Source organism: Coenobita brevimanus, chromosome 1 (assembly GCF_032717465.1).
Source record: "Coenobita brevimanus isolate Jiangsu-jjx chromosome 1, ASM3271746v2, whole genome shotgun sequence".
Lineage (NCBI taxonomy): Eukaryota > Metazoa > Arthropoda > Malacostraca > Decapoda > Coenobitidae > Coenobita > Coenobita brevimanus.
The window spans coordinates 69,061,451-69,078,634 of record NC_136954.1 but is presented as its reverse complement, the minus strand read 5'-3'; the positions used below and the strand labels follow the sequence as shown (position 1 = coordinate 69,078,634).

The window sequence follows — 17,184 nt, the reverse complement described above, 5'->3', positions numbered from 1 at the left end:
AATTGTTCGTAACCACTTGACCACCAAGCACCTAAAGTGTCAGCTGCCAAACACTATTGTCTTGTTGCAGGTGGACTGGCCATGTTAGGAGCTCCATGTTGGTCCATCGGAGGCCAGAGTCCTGGAGTTGCTGTCTCTGTGCTGCTGCCCCCCCGCCCACCCCTCCTCGCCACATAAGGTAACAATTTGCCCCATGCTACCAATACAGTGTCACTATGATCATTCTCTACTTCAGCACCAGTACAAAACTCACCTCATGAACAGTCCACAGTGCCTTCACTGTGCCATGGCATGAAGGCATCCCTGTCCAGCACCAGGTGATTTTAGTCTGCCTGTGGGAGAAATTTTTTGCAAAAGTGGTTCCAGGAATTTGCTTCTAATCCCTTCACAACAAGATGTCTCAGTCTGGATAAAATTGTCTGGTGATGGCAAAAACTAAAGTAAATACACTAAATAAAGATATCCTTGAGAGGATGAGGTTTGTTTATTTTGCCACAGGTTTTACTGAAGGAAATGTTGTTATTAAACCAACAGACAATTTTGGATATTAACTTATAACTCTGCTTCTTGTAGGTGTGACTCACATCAAGTGTGGGAGAGGGGCATTCGGGAGGAGAGCAAGGGAGAGGGTAGGAGAGGAAAACAACTGAGAGAGAGGAGTAGGAGAAGAGAGTAGCGAGGAGAGAGTGAGAGAGAGGAGTAGGAGAAGAGAGTAGCGAGGAGAGAGTGAGAGAGAGGAGTAGGAGAAGAGAGTAAGTAGCGAGGAGAGACACCACACGCTTCAACACAGGGGAGCTGAGCTGTAAACAAGCTCGCTCCTTTCTCAGCGAACTCCTCTTTCGGCGAACTCCTCCTTACTCTTCCTTCTCCTCCTACTCCTCCTCCTCTCTTTGCCAACCAAAACAGACAAGAGAAAGTGACAACAACAGCCACCCACAAATTAGCAAACTGGAGCAGGCCAAGCAACAAGGAGGGAAGGGACAGGAAAAGGGAAGAGGACTGGAGAACAATAGGACACCAAAGAAAGTACTGGCACTGGAAGGCAACAAGACACCAGAGAAGGGTAAGCTAGGACAGGAAAAGGGACACGGAGAGGACAGTGAGAGGACACAGAACCACGGGACACCAGATCGGAATCGGACCTTGGACTTGAACCCTGGAATCACAACCACAAACAAACCAGACCCAGACAAAAAATCAATATCGAACCATAACAGGACTCCAGAATTGGGTAGCCGATCAAAATTAGAGAACAACAGGACACCAGAAACAACAAACAACAAGACCTCTGAATCTGTGCAGAAGCAGGAGGCAAATAAAGATCAGGAGCCAGGTAACAGTAAGGCCCTGGATGCAAACAAGCCAGATCAAACCAAACCAAACCCAGAAAAACCTGCAGAAGCAAACAAGGACCTTGTAAGTGACAAGGCAGAAGGGGGAAAGGAGGCGGAAGCAGCTGAGAACAGCAGCAACAAGCCCCCAGAATCAAGGAAGCTGGGACAAGACCGTGGCGGGAAGGGGAGAGGCGGAGGGGAGAGACACGCATCCAGAATGTCCAAACCCCCCTCAGACAAGCTGCCAACATTCAAGCTTGTGGTGGTGGGAGATGGTGGTGTTGGGAAGAGTGCGCTGACAATCCAGTTCTTTCAACGCCTCTTTGTCACCGATTATGACCCCACCATTGAGGATTCGTACATCCAGCACACCGAGGTTGATGCTCAGTGGTGCATTCTTGACGGTGAGTAGATCAGAAGTCCAGTTTGGGAATCTGAGGAAGGTGGAGGATGGTAGGCCGTAGTAGAAGCGAAATGGTTCTTGTTCTGTGCAGTGGAAATGTTTAGAAAATTAGACAGTAAACAGCAAGGCTACATACAGTAATGTTCATGTAATTATTATTTTTTCCCCTATACTTTTGCAGTATTGGACAATGTGGAAGGAAGAGAAGTTGTGCTATGAGTTGCGTTTGCCTCTAATGCTCATTCTGAAAAGTATCAGTCATTCCTAGGTTCTTTTTTCTCCTTATGAGCTTGGGAATATGGATTATGGTGATGACCATACTGATTTTGTTTACTGTATTGGTTGTTAAACTGAAGGTCTCTTGTGGTTAAATAATTTTATGATGCAAGACTGCATTGTCTCATTTGTTGCATATGTTTGAAAGATATATAGCTGAGAAATAATGCACATCTTCATTAAGGTGAGGGTCTCCTGTGGTTAAAAAAAACTTATGATGTCAGCCTTTGTTATCTTGGTAGCTACGTTCTTTTTTAATCAGATTTATAAGATGAATAATGCACTTGTTATTTACGTATTACCAGTCCTGGACACAGCTGGGCAGGAGGAGTTCAGTGCCATGAGGGAGCAGTACATGCGTAAGGGAGATGGCTTCATGCTGGTCTACTCGGTTACCGACAAACAGAGCTACGAGAACATTCAGCACTTCTATACACAGATTCTGCGCGTCAAGGACAGGTTAGTTTAGTCTTGTTTAAGTACTTTACTGTTTGTGTTGTTTTATCATGAGAATATTCAACACGTAACACACACATTGTGTGTGTGTCAAAGTGAGGTTAATTTCATCTTGTCTAGTTAGCTGCCATTTTCTCTCTATCTGTCTATTTATTCCCAGACGCCTTAAGCCCATATGGGGTGGCCACAAACAAATCACCTCCATGTCACCCTGTCCCCCACCATTTCACTGCCCTGCTTCCAACTCACCCCCCCCTCTCTCATATACCTCTTCACTCCATTCCTCCATCTCATCCTCGGCCTCCCCCTCTCTCTCTCCCCCTCCACCTCACTCACACTCTCCTCGTCAGTTTCTCACCCTCCATCCTCTCCACATGGCCAAACCACCTCAGTGTGTTCCTCCTGACGCTTCCTATAACATCCACACCACAACGCTCCTTTATATCCTCATTTGTCAGCCTGTCTCTCCATGTGACTCCACAGGCTCCTCTTAACCCCTATCCGCCGGCTGACGTGTATGCACGACAGGATTCAGGGCGCGGAGGGCCGCCGGTTGGATTGATATACCGCACTCACCTTCCTGCCACTGTTTGAGCACAGGACCATTTTCTGTGATACCTACAGGGTACGTAGGACCCCCAGGTACCCCGCTGTTGCGCGGTTCAGTTTGTGCTCGGCAGTGGTAGTGAGAGGAGCCATGTCATCTTCCTTGACATCGTCCGATTCCTTCCCACCACATGAAGGGCCGATTGCCTCATCAACCCCCGCGAAAATTCGGCCCTTAGTGCCACGTAAAGGGCTTAGTGATAGTGCCATAGGACGTGCCTTTGACGATACTGTCTCCTCTCATACGCTTAGCTAGAGTACGTCCTCTGAGGAGAAAAAATGCTACAACGTGGAGAGCGAGCTCTCTCGCCCTCCAACCGCTGCTCGCCCCCCGACTTCTCCAGGAGGAAGGGACAGGCTATGAGAATGGTGATTTCGGCGATGAGGAGGCGCAAGATGACCCAGGACATCAGAAAAGTGACGCGGAGCTGGCTGTCATCTGCGGAAAAAAACGCCACAGAGCCGTTTCCCCCACACTCTTGCCGCCTGCTTGCCGACATATCTTCCTCCAGCACTCTCCCACACCTCAGCCTACTACTTCAAGGGGATAATCTCCACAATCAGGCCCTTCGGGAGTGGTAACTGAGCAGGTGTGTGGGGAAGTGTACAGTAAATAGTGTACAACAGTGCAGAAGTTTGTGTATTTTCATAAATGAGTGAAAAGTGTGATATTATAAGTGAATTATAGAAAGTGCTAAGATATAAGTCTTTGATAAGTTCTACAAGTGCATATAAGTGATTTATAGTAAGTGCAATACAGGAGATGATACTGTGTATTGGATATTGGTTAGAAAATGATTGGATATACCTTGAGTTTGCCTACCTGTTACCTGAAAGAAAACCACTTGTGAGCAGGCCACAATGAACAATACCTGCTTGGCTATACCTAAATTATTTCACTCAATACTCTGGGGGATTGTGCCAAATATGAGCATCAGTGTATCTGTGATGTGAAGTACAAATAATGTTAGTTGTGTAAAACTTTTATATGATTTTCACTATAACCCTGATTAGTACAAAGCAGTCTGATTTACAGTACAAATAATTACCTCATACTCTACGATCATGTGTGAAAGAGCAACGGCACTTACTTGTCAAAGTGCAATTACCTGTAATCGTGATGTAAAGTACAGTTCTAAGTGTCTTAGTAAAGAAGAAATATGATTATTTACGGAAGAAGTGAGTACAGAAAAACGATGAGATATTTCCTTTCCCACACAACTACAAGGCATAGTGGCATGGTGTTGTAGGCGGTAAATCCTTGGGTGAGCCACATGAACCGGGTGATGACTCATTTTCACGGCGGTGAGTAAGGAGGTGTAGAAAAAATGAGTGGAATATTCCGCATTCCAAGGACACACGGGCAGTGTTACAATCACCACTCCAGTCAGTGCTGCCAACGCTAGCCGGCCAGGCCAAGGCCATTGCCAGTGGCGCACGCTCGGAGCTGCGTGCCAAAACGTGAAAAACCACTCGTCTTCAACTCATCCTTACTCATCGACGGGACACCTAGAGACCTCATGATACCTTTATTGGAAAGAGGAAGAGTTGATGAGTCTTATGAACTTTCAATGAATTCTCTAGCTATTATAGTTTGTCAAATATAAGGGTTTGAAGTAAGGGTATTTTTTCCAAAATCTTGGAAATTGCCCATAGGGAGGAGTGTGCAGCTACCGGGAACCCCCTGGTGGCTAAGGGTTAAATAACTCATTTCCGCTGCTCTCACTCTTGACTTGTCCTTCCAACAACGTCCAAGCGTCACTTCCATACATAAGAGTTGGTATCACAATACTGTCTTGTAGTAAGTTTTTCACTCCATGCTCACTTCCCGGTTTCTTATCACTGCTTTCAAAGAACCAGCAACCTTTCTTCCTTGTTGTACCATTTCAAGCACTTCACCCTCCAAACTTCCATCCTTACTCATCACACTCCCCAAGTACTTAAACGTACTCACATTTTCCATTTCCTCACCATCCAACCTCACAGTACATTCACTGCCTTCATCTCTCTCAAAGACCATCACTTTACTCTTCCCTACATTCACCTTTAGATTCCGTTTCTTACACAGTCTCCCAAACTCATCCACCAAGCCTTGAAGCTTCCCTTCGTCTTCACTTAACAACACAGTATCATCTGCAAACAACAGTACAGGGAGTTTCCAAACACTACCCTCTCTCACTAGGGCCACTCCAACATCCACTGCCCTACCTTGTACCTCTTTTATTACCCCATCCATGTACAGACTGAACAACCCTGGAGACATGACACATCCCTGTTTCAACCCAACCTTCAAAGAGAAAAATTCACTCAGTTCACCATCCACATGCACTGCAGCCTTAGCACCGTCATACATGCTCTTCACAGCATTCAACAACTTCCCATCTACTCCATATATTCTTAATACTTTCCACAATCCTTGTCTATCCACCCTGTCTTATGCTTTCTCTAAATTCATGAATGCTGCATACAACTTCTTTCCCTTCTCAAGAAACTTTTCCATTAAAGATCTAAGAATGAATACTATTATCAGTCAGTCTCGTGTGTTATCAGAGGTTTATCATAGTTTGTGCTTCTTCAGTGTTGTTGGTGACAGTAGTATTAGTACTGTCATGAATATTTAGCATTACTATTGTCATTAATACTAGCACATTCAATAAATGAATAGCTACATTTAGAGGTAAACTTATTAGGCAAAAGTTATTTACATAATGTGAACTGAAACTAGCAGGCAACAATGTCATCCCAAATGCCACAAATGTATTTTAGTTAATGATACTGCAGGTGAATGTAACAAGCTCCAAGATTATCTTTCTACCAGGGATTTTTACTAAGTATTGACCCACTTAATGATGGGGTGAGGTGGAGTCCAGAAGTAAGGGAAAGCATAAAATCCACAACCGTCAACAACAAGAAAAAGGAAATGAGTCAGACAGTCATTCACTCATAATTTACGTCTTGGAATCCTGTCTTCTTTTTACAAGTATAACCATCTGTCACATATTTGTTTGTATTTTTCTTTATAAATGTGCCTTGTATAGACCCATCAGACAGAGACATTCTTTCAACTGTCAAACAAAGAAAAAGTGCCAAACCTTTATCTTGTGCTTCTGTGTACGTACTTCATCCAGTTATATAAATTCCTTGTCTTCATCAGCTTTTATACTGTATTTCATTTTCTCACATACTTATTTACCATAGTCATCCGCCCTTCTTGGTTACTATGCCTCCAAACACCATCAGACTTAAGCACATTATAAAGGTCAAGAATTGGATAACAGTTGATCTTACATCAGATGTAGGGATCATAATAATCATATAAGTGAAATCAGTATTTATATACAGTACAGATAGTGTGTCATAGGGAACTGTAGCAGTCATATACTGAAAAAAAGGATGCTGAGATGTTAAGATCAGTTAAGTGAGGGATCGTGGAACAGTTGATTGTAAAATGAGTGTCTAGAGTTATAAATAATATAGCATGGTATCACCTGTCTCCATAATTTTATGTCCATACAGAGATTCATACCCGATGTTGCTGGTGGCCAACAAAGTGGACCTGGTGCACATGAGGAAGGTGACAGAGGAGATGGGGCGAGAGTTGGCCCACCGCCTCAACCTCTCATACATCGAGACCAGTGCTAAGGACCCACCACTCAATGTTGACTCAGCCTTCCATGAGGTGAGTTTGCTATGATGAAGTATCATTACCACATACCAACAGGGCTACTTCCATACACTCCACACCCACTCACTGCCACCCCTACCTAATTCACATACAGTAAAACCTCGATTTAATGGCATTCATTCTAACGTCAACCCCAAACTAACGGCACAAATTTCCCAAGGAATATTCATCATCATCATCCAGACCTCCTTTCTCACCCAAGGGCAGGATGAGGAGTAGCAATGTCCAGACAGCCCCAAATTGCCCAATCCAATGGGCCACGCTTCCATTTACTCATCATTCAAGCTCCCGGAATCCTGGCTCTATCAGATACGCCAAAAACATTCACCACGTTCTGTAGCTTCACATAATTGTATCTGACAGAGTCAATCCAGATGCTGCCACGTTAAAAAGGGGTGCCAAAAATCCCTGATCATGCACTTCTCACAAAATTCATCCAGCCAGCTCGAACTCCTGTCAGTTCCCTAGCCTCACTGACTTCCAAACCTCTCTTCCTCACACATTCATCCACCATATCTCTCCACCTTCTCCTTGGCCTACCTCGCCTCCTCCCTCCTTCAAATTTGCTCAGATATACCTTCTTTACCACTCTATTGTTATCCATTCTCTCCACATGACCATACCATCTCAGTACATTCTTCGATTCTGGTGTCCACCGACTTCCTCACTCCGCATCTTTCATGAATCACGTTATTTCGTATCCTATCCACCCTCTGTACTCCACATACACTCCTCAGCAGTCCCATCTCCACTGCTCTTACTCTTGACTTTTCATTTTCATGCCACACCATAGTGATGTAGTGTGTGGGAGGAAGAGAAGACTGAGGGGGGTGCAAGGAACAGCATGGTGGACTGAAGAGGTGAGACAGGCTGTGGCAAAAAAGAAGAAAGCATACAATGAATGGATGAGAAATAGGGGCGTGGAAGAAGTTGAGAGGTGAAAGAGAGAGTTATATGTAGAAAGAAAGAGAGAGGTGAAAAGATTAGTAAGAAGAGAGTGGATGAGGAATTTGGAAGGAATTTAAGTGTAAAGTGGAGGGACTGTAAGAAGATGTTCTGGAAAGAGGGGAAGAGAGTAAGACAGGGTGGAAATGAGGTTAGCAGGGAAGTGAAAGATAAAAATGGTAGAATACTAGTGGAGAAGGGAGAAAAAGTAAGCAGATGGAGAGAACACCTTAAGGAATTGTTGAACATACAGGATGGAAGTAATGCAAGTATAAGTGGCTGGGGAATGGCTGGGAGAAGGAGGGAGGTGAGAAGACAGGAAGAAATCAGTAGGATAGAAGTTGTGGAAGCAATGAAGAAAGTCAAAATGGGGAAAGCCCCAGGAATTGATGGAGTGTGTGGTGAAATGCTGAAGCATGGGGGAGAGATAGTAGTAGAATGGATGTAGAAGATGTGCAGATTGGCCTGGGAGGAAGGTAGAGTCCCGGAGGATTGGAAGTCAGGTATAATTATTCCCTTGTACCAAGGAAAAAGGGAAAAAGAAGTGTGTTGTAATCATAGGGGCATTTGTCTTCTTAGTATAATAGGAAAAGTGTATGGTAGGATACTTATTGACAGAGTTAGAGAAAGAACAGAGGAATTAGTTGGAGAAGAACAGGGAGGCTTTAAGAAGGGAAGAGGTTGTGTAGATCAGATATTCATTCTTAGATCTTTAGTGGAGAAGTTTCTAGAGAAGGGAAAGAAGTTGTATGCGGCTTTCATGGATTTGGAGAAAGCATATGACAGGGTGGATAGACAAGGATTGTGGAAAGTATTAAGAATATATGGAGTAGATGGAAAGTTGTTGAATGCTGTGAAGAGTATGTATGATGGTGCTAAGGCTGCAGTGCATGTGGATGGTGAACTAAGTGAATTTTTCTCTTTGGAGATTGGGTTGAAACAGGGATGTGTCATGTCTTCATGGTTGTTCAATCTTTTCATGGATGGGGTAATAAAAGAGGTACAAGGTAGGGTAGTGGATGTTGAAGTGGCCCTAGTGAGAGAGGATAGTGTTTGGAAACTCCCTGTATTGTTGTTTGCAGATGATACTGTGTTGTTGAGTGAAGACGAAGGGGAGCTGCAAGGCTTGGTGGATGAGTTTGGGAGAGTGTGCAAGAAACGGAATCTAAAGGTGAATGTAGGGAAGAGTAAAGTGATGGTCTTTGAGAGAGGTGAAGTCAGTGAATGTACAGTGAGGTTGGATGGTGAGGAATTGGAAAATGTGAGTACGTTTAAGCACTTGGGTTGTGTGATGAGTAAGGATGGAGGTTTGGAGGGTGAAGTGCTTGAAAGGGTACAGCAGGGAAGAAAGGTTGCTGGTTCTTTGAATGCAGTGATAAGAAACTGAGAAGTGAGCATGGAAGTGAAAAAGTTACTACATGACAGTATTGTGATACCAACTCTAACATATGGAAGTGAAGCTTAGACATAGTTGGAAGGACACAAGTCAAGAGAGAGAGCAGTGGAAATGAGTTATTTAAGAGGAGTCTGTGGAGTCACATGGAGAGACAGGCTGACAAATGAGGATATAAAGGAGCATTGTGGTGTGGATGTGGATGTGATAGGAAGTGTTATGAGGAACACACTGAGGTGGTTTGGCCATGTGGAGAGGATGGAGGGTGAAAGACTGACGAAGAGAGTATATGTGAGTGAGGTGGAGGGGGGAAGAGGGAGGGGGAGGCCGAGGATGAGATGGAGGGATGGGGTGGAGAGGTATATGAGAGAGGGGTGTGTGAGTTGGGAGCAGGGCAGTGAAATGGCTGGGGACAGGACGACGTGGAGGCGATTTGTTTGTGGCCACCCCAAATGGGATTGAGGCGTCTGGCAATAAATAGACCATAGTCTCACATCCATATGTTAAAGTTGGCACTAACACTCCTTCATGTAAGCCTCGTGCAGCTGCAGCACTCGAGCCTCTGTTTCTTATCAAGGCCTTCATTGCACCAGCTACTTTTCTTCCTTGTGTCACTCTACTTTCAACTTCTTTTGCACATTTTCCTCTCTTTTCTATCACTGTACCCAGGTATTTGAACTCTCTCACCAATTCCAGTCTCTCTCTATTCACCGTTACATTGCACTGGGAGTCACCTTCTCTCTCAGTAACCATCACTTTACTGTCAAGGAACGATGCTTACAGACATCAGCAAAACTCTGCACTAGCCTACCAAGTTCTTGTCTGGTACTTGCAAGCAGTACTGCATCATCAGCATACAACAAATTTGAGATATTCCATCCATCACCATTCATTACCAATGCCATCCCTCTCTCCATTTATGCAAAAAAAATTAAAAAAATTCTCCCAGAATGGGTAAAAATTAGAAAGAAATTCAAATGTGGCGGGCGCCGTGTGCATCTCGATCGTCTGTTTGCAGTTTCCCGCCAAGTGGGTATATTTATGCTCACCCAGTCTTCCTCCCGCCTAGCCTGACCCCAAAGTGAAAAAAATTAGCATGAAAGGTTAGATTTAAGAACTAGTGTTGTAGACTTCATAACTTAGAGAACTTATTTACGTAGTGCCATCTATTCTACTCCAGCCTGCCAACTAACTTACCTGGATTACTGTAATGTACTTACCTGGATTACTGTACAGTACTTTACTACAGTACAACACTACATCTACCTGCTTTCTTTTGTTCTAAATATAAAATTTTATATTGATTTTGTATGTCTGCACATGTTTATATGCTTATAAATGTGTTAAAATGTGTTAGCGTGAGTTCCAGGGGTATCGATAGGTGTAAGCCCCAATCGAACGGAATTTCATTTTTTTCGGCATGCTCAGGGCCCCCTAGGGTGCCGTTAAATTGATGTTTTACTGTATACTCATTCCCCATGTAATTCTTAACTCCTTTTTGTCCCATTTAATGGGTACGTAACTTCTCACTTTCACCACTTCTGCTTATTCAGTGTACGTAACTTTATCAGCAACAGAATCATTTGAACCTGTGTACTCATCACACCTTCCCACCACCATCACTGTGGATCATCTGTCTTCATATCTGATACCGTATATGATACCTTATCCCCACTAGGGGATGCCTGTGGCAGAGCTGCATCCAGGTCACTTTTTTCGTACTGTAACTACCGTACATACTTCTCACATCGAGTCACTCCCCTTCCTCATCTTGTGCACTTGGGTATCCCTTGTTATTTTGCTCTCTCCTCCACACAACATAACATTCTATGCCTTCTGGTAGCAATCTCATTCTTATTCAAGGTATTCTTTATCGTCATATTTTTATGCATTATTTGAATATTTCCATGCTGTCATAATCTTTCTTTTTATCCATTCTACAGTGCTACATCTCATTTCTATTACCCATTGCTGTATTCCATTCCAGAGTCATATAGAAATACCTCAACTTACGAACATAATTGGTTCCAAGAAGCCGTTTGCAAGTTGATTTTGTTCGCAAAATGAAAAACACATCAGTACTACACGTACAACATAAAAAACACTGTACTGTTCACTGATCTGTCGGTAGGGTTTTAAATGTTCTTAAGCAGTTCATATTGTATTATGAAATATAAATGCATAAACTAACATAAGAAATACACAAGAAAAACATACAGTATAAGACACAACTCTGTTCCTGCTATTGTCCGATGCCTATTTACTACTGACGAAAGATAATGGAATGTTTGCCACCTGCGAAGATGTGGATGTGGCAAGCATTTCATTTTGTTTCGTTAGTTGTAAATATACAGTGGACATAAGTGATAAGTTAATTTTTAAACATTACTGTAGCTCACGTAAGGGCAGACATAGCAGGACTTGCAGGAAGTGAGAGGAGGCAGGTGGAGGAGTGGAGTTAGTTGGGAGATGCGGGTGAGGAGAGAGCAGTGGACGAGTCGGGATTTTTGGGAGAAGCAGACAGAACAGATGTGGCTGAAGGCTCAGCAAAGGAGGTTAAAGGCTCAGCATAGGAAGTTGGAGATTGTGGTTCATCTAATTTCATTTCCACCCTTGGGAAAAACCTCATGATTACGCCTGGGAAGCGTTTTTCTTTTTCTTGTCAAGGATGAAACGACAGTTGGCCAGGGCATCATGCACAGCAGCATAGGCTTTGCCAAACCGGTCGGCATTCGAATCCTGTTCTTCAAAGGAAGCAAGCTCTTTGTTATTCCAAAGACACCTGTTAACTCCTTGATAGTCATTTTCCTGGCCTGAACTTTCGGCTCAGCTTCTTCCTCCTTCCGCTGTAAGTCTAACTCCATTAACTCCTCATTCGTCAGTTCCTTCTTATGAGCCTCCAATAACTCATCAAAGTCTTCTTCCTCCAGATCTATATTTAGGTCCTTACTCAGCTCCTCCTTGTTAGCAACAGCCTCAGTGTCCGTGAAGCCTTTGAAGTCCTGCACAACCTGAGGGCAAAGGTGCTTCCACACACTGTTCGTGTTAATCTGTTTCACCTTCAATCAAGGAAGCAGCGATGTTTTGGATGGCCTTAAAGATGTTATAATCCTTCCAAAAATCACACAAAGTCTTGCTGTCCTCAGCTTTAGTTGTTGCTACTGCCAGTCTCAATGTACGGCAGTGGTAATACTTCTTGAAGATGGCAGTAACTCCTTGATCCATGGGTTGGAGGAGGGAGGTTGTGTTTGGTGGCAGATACACAACTTTAATGTTGGGGTGATAATCATTAAGGTTGGGAGGGTGTCCAGGGGCATTATTTATGACAAGGAGAATTTTAAAGGGAATATTCTACTTGCAGTATTTCTCCACTTGTGGCACAAAGTGGTTGAAGAACCAGTCCTCAAAAAGGGCAAGGGTAATCCATGCCTTGCTGTTTGCCATCCATATCACTGGGAGGGATGCCTTAGGGATGTTCTTCAGGGCATGGGGATTGGCTGAGTGATACACGAGGAGAGGCTTCAGTTTACAGTCACCTGAGGCATTGCCACCCAGCAGGAGAGTTAGCCTGTCCTTAGAGACCTTAAATCCTGGCATACACTTCTCTTCCTTAGAGACGAAAAACCTGTCAGGCATTCTTTTCCAAAATAGACATGTCTCATCAACACTGAACACTTGTTTTGGGAGATAGCCGCTCTCCTCGATGATCTCTGCCAACGTAGACGGGAACTCCCTTGCTGCCAGTGTCGGCACTAGCTGTCTCATCACTTACCTTCACGTTATGGAGGTTAGCCCATGATTTAAAGCAGTAAAACCATCCAAGACATGCATTAAACTCTACATCCTTTTCCTCAGGATATTTGTTCTTTAGGTCCTGGAACATCTTAGTGGCCTTCTCTGTATCAGCCTCGTATTGAGGGATGCGCTGGTGAATCTGGTTGTCTATCCACACACTCAGAAGTTTCTTCATCTCCCCCATAATAAGCCCATGTTTTTTGGCAATGATGGTGGACTTCATGAACAGAGCACCCTTCACATGCTTAAGAATACACTCCTTATCCTTAATAATTGTCCCCACAGTTGATCTCTTCATCCCAAATGAATCCTTCAGTGCACTAATTCTTTCACTTCGTTCAAAATGCTTTACTATTTTGAGTTTTTGTTCAATAGAGTTGGCATGTCGCTCCCTAGATGAGCCAGAAGCACCACAATCAACATGCTTGCATTTATCAGCTATATTAAATGGAGTGAAAGTTCTAAAAGCAAAATGAGCAGCAATCCTCTTTCCTCCAAGTGAATAAAACAAAAACAAAACATGGTGGGTTAGCCCCCAGCACCCACACTGCCGCCTAGAGACCTGCCTCACAATGACTGTCACTCGCCACATTCAAAAGTGGTTGCATTGGGCCGCTATAAGCTAAGTTAGTTTTTTGTGGTTATGTTTGTACCTGTGAAATATTTGTTATTTTTTTCATGTTCGCATCTTTGAAATGCTTGGATCTTGAATGCTCGTACATTGAGGTGTGTCTGTAATTTTTTCTTACTTGTGCGATCTGTCATGCTTATGGTTGCATCGGTTTTGAAAAGGGTAATTTCAAAACCTGTAGCCTAGATATTAGATGACAATGTTTGAAGCAGCATGCTTTCTTGTAGGGTCTTTTTCATGTACAGGATAACCTTTCAACCCTTACTCCCCTATTGATAACTTACACTCGTATTCACTTCACTTCTTTCTCTCAGTATTATCAGCCTCATCTCCTCCAAATTAGGTACTTCCCTTAACCTCTCATCACTTTCATTTTTGCCGACATACTCCGTATCATATTTACCATTCTATTCTGATGGTAGGTGGTGGAGACCATCATCCACTCACTCAAGGTAAGCTGCCGTCTTTTTCCATCTCCTTGCTCATTCTGTCTGAGTCTGCCCTCCCCTCTTCCTGCTTCTCCCTTTCTTTCCTGTGACTTTGTACCACCTGGTACTCTTCATTCTACTTCAGGTGGCTCTACACTGAGTGATAAGCCTAATGGTTTCCTCTAACCCAGGAAAACATGTACAGTGCTGGGTGGTAACCATATAACCTGATTATGGTGTGCAGTGGCACCTGCTATGGCATCCCTGTTAACTGGATGGAGAGTTGCATCCATCCAAGAACCAACCCTTTATACACATCCCTGTGACTCGCCGCAGCAAAGCATTGTCATCTGCAAGGGAACATCAGTTCACTGCATGGGACAGACCTGCAAGGGCAGTAGCTTGCCCACGGTTGATAGGTCTGCCCAGCCAGACAGACTGGGATTGATCAGCAACAGTACCCACAATACTCTTCTCACTGTCACTCGGCCTAAAATTGCTCTCTCTTCATCTTGAATGCTGAACTTTTATAAGAGATGAACACTAGAATATGACTCAAGTAATAAATAACTGCTGTTGAAAGTATGGTAAGTAGAGCTGTAGCATTGTCATTTTTCATTTGCTGAACTATGCAAAATAATCCATAAAAGGACAAGAATCTGGGCCAAGTTAAGGTGAAGGAACTACAGTAAAACCTTGATGTAATGGACTCCAGTAGACCAGAAATTTGCTTTTATCGGAATTGAGGAGCAACCGGACTAAATTCTTATACAGTACATCAGAAAAAGGCCAATACAGCCAGAGGCAGTCTGGACTGCCTGACCACTTTAGCTATGTTCACCATAATAAGTTAAGTAAATGATGTGTTTAACAGCGTGCAGTGCATTATTAGTATACACTGTATATTTTACTATTTGTTTAATATAGTTAATGTATAATACAGTACAGTACTGCAAGTAGCGAAAACAGTTTAAACACCATTGGTGCGATCCGGACTAATGTCTGATGTATCGGAAAAAGTCTGGGATAGCAGGGGAAGGTCTGGATGACACTTTTATCAGAATTTTGCTTTTTTTTTTTTTTTTTTTTTGGATGGCCTGGGCCCCAATTAGTCCGTTATAGTAAGGTTTTCTTGTATAGCCATCTCCCTTTTACCATCCTCACCTATTCACTCGGTTCCTAACAGGTTGTGCGAATCATCAGAGACTCCCCTCCTGTTGACGGACCTAAGAAGGAAAAACTGAAGCCCAAGTGTATCGTCATGTAAAACGTCCTCCCTTTCATCCTCGTTTTGGAGCTAAAATCCACCAGCTTCGGTTTGCAATGGCCTTATTCTCTTTGATTTATGAGGCATTTTAGTTCCTCTTCCATAGTGAGTTATTTTGGAGACTATTTGTTAACCCCTTTAGTCTGATGGCATATTGTACATTTTATTCTTGCTACCAGTAGATGACTTTATTCAAATTATGGGAGGCTTCTTTTGCCAGAGGGGTTAATGAAGGCTATGTTTAACCCCTCTAGTATGGAAGGTCTCCCTGAGCCAAGTAATATCATATGGTGGTAGCAGGTATCAAAAGAAATACTGTCACCAAATTCGAGAGGTTACTATTATCTTGCATATTGTTTATGTCCCGAATATTATCAGCAGGTACTGCATACTGTCACCAAATTCGAGAGGTTACTATTATCTTGCATATTGTTTATGTCCCTAATATTATCAACAGGTACTGTACTGCATAAGTAAAATAAAAGGATGAATGTGCTGTGTCTATAAATATAGGGTTAATGAGAGGTGCAATGGAGCCTGCGTAACCTCTTGAATCCAGCGATGTTTGTTATGCTATATTTTTGCTGTCATTTGATGATTTTCTTAAGCCATGGAGAAACTTATGAATTGGGGGGGCTAGAGTTTTTCTTCATTAACCCCTTGCTAGAGGCCCTCCATTAGTCAAGCAGAATTGTCTTAAAGTAGCAAGAATTTATCAGTACTAACAAAAGATGTTACCAAGTTTACAAGGCCAGCTAATAAGAATACGACCCCAGGACCTGTAATATCATCAGCTAAGAAAGCCGCTCAGCACCTTACCAGTTTATTTCTCAACACAGCACATTAATATTCCCTTGTACATTACTGTATATGTGAAACCTAGACTATATTGATTTCAGGTCACATAAAAGAACATTTGGTCAGTCATTATCAAATCCTATATTACCCCTTTGTGTAAATTAAGGTGCACCATGAGAAATTAATTACTGTGGAAAATATGATAGAAAGCCTCGTAAGTTAATGAGAAAATGACCTCTAGCCACTCCCTTCTGTTTGCCCACTTTCCAGAGGAAGTGAGTGAAAAAGAGGAAATAGGTTATATTTGTCCTGGGTCCCCGTTTTGATTCCAAGGGTCTTTTTTTTTTTTTTAAACCATTCAGTGAGTGTTTAGTCTATAGTAAGTCCTTGTCATATGTTACTATATATATATATATATATATATATATATATATATATATATATATTAATAAGCAATATTCTCTCTGGTGGGAAGCAGAGTCTAATAAGAAAGATAAATACCATTCCAGCACTGGTAATGTATGTATGTGTGTGCCCTTTTTTTCCCAAACAAGTCCATAGTGTATTTTAAAAAGACTGCCTGTTAAACTTTGGTTAGTACTATACTTAACAAGCAGATTACCCCCCCCCCCATCACCAGTTTCCCCAGATTTACAGTACAAGTTGTGAGAAAAATGTTGCGATATATTGGAATATATCCCTGACACATAACAAGGGCTTACTGTATACTCACTGCTTGCTGATGGTAATATTCTGCCTAGGGAAGACCACTTGTTCTGAAGGGTTAGGAACATTCATTATAACCCCTTTTTCAGGACGACATCTTCCTTTTGGTTGAATAAAATTGTAAGATGGTTGCTAGAATAAATTGAAGAAGCCCTTGGGCTGTTGGGGTTCACTCTGCCATTACCAGGTATTTGTTGGTTTGTATATTAATTTGAATGGAGTTGGCAGCTGTTTTGATGTTTTGTCATTTCTCTGCTTATATCCTATGATGGTTACATGCAAGTGGTGGTTCAGCAAATAATAAATGAAATTGTTAAAAATGAAACACAGCACAGTACATAAAATCAAAATTACAGTCTGTCCTCGCCAAACGCGGGTATTTGCTTCCGCATCAAGCTTGCGTTAGGCAAAATATTGCGTTATGGGGACTCTTGAAAACCC

The 17,184-nt window shown here is 42.7% G+C and overlaps 1 protein-coding gene across 1 annotated transcript; it reads left to right on the top strand.

Annotated features, from left to right (window-relative positions):
• Positions 1 to 768: 768 nt before the first annotated feature.
• On the top strand, positions 769 to 16,656 carry LOC145417850 (ras-related protein M-Ras-like). Its single transcript, XM_080286695.1, has 4 exons — positions 769 to 1,738; positions 2,319 to 2,472; positions 6,592 to 6,754; positions 15,139 to 16,656. Exons 1-4 carry the CDS (start codon positions 1,552 to 1,554, stop codon positions 15,217 to 15,219), a joined length of 585 nt encoding a protein of 194 aa, XP_080142821.1. The 5' UTR covers positions 769 to 1,551; the 3' UTR covers positions 15,220 to 16,656.
• The last annotated feature ends 528 nt before the right edge of the window (positions 16,657 to 17,184 follow it).

What these genes read in the sequence shown, in the direction of transcription:
- LOC145417850 (XM_080286695.1), top strand. Translation starts at nt 1,552, where the DNA reads ATGTCCAAACCCCCCTCAGACAAGCTGCCAACATTCAAGCTTGTGGTG. An exon ending in TCAGTGGTGCATTCTTGACG is followed by an intron (nt 1,739 to 2,318) that starts GTGAGTAGATCA and finishes ACGTATTACCAG; the next exon opens with TCCTGGACACAGCTGGGCAG. An exon ending in TTGACTCAGCCTTCCATGAG is followed by an intron (nt 6,755 to 15,138) that starts GTGAGTTTGCTA and finishes GGTTCCTAACAG; the next exon opens with GTTGTGCGAATCATCAGAGA.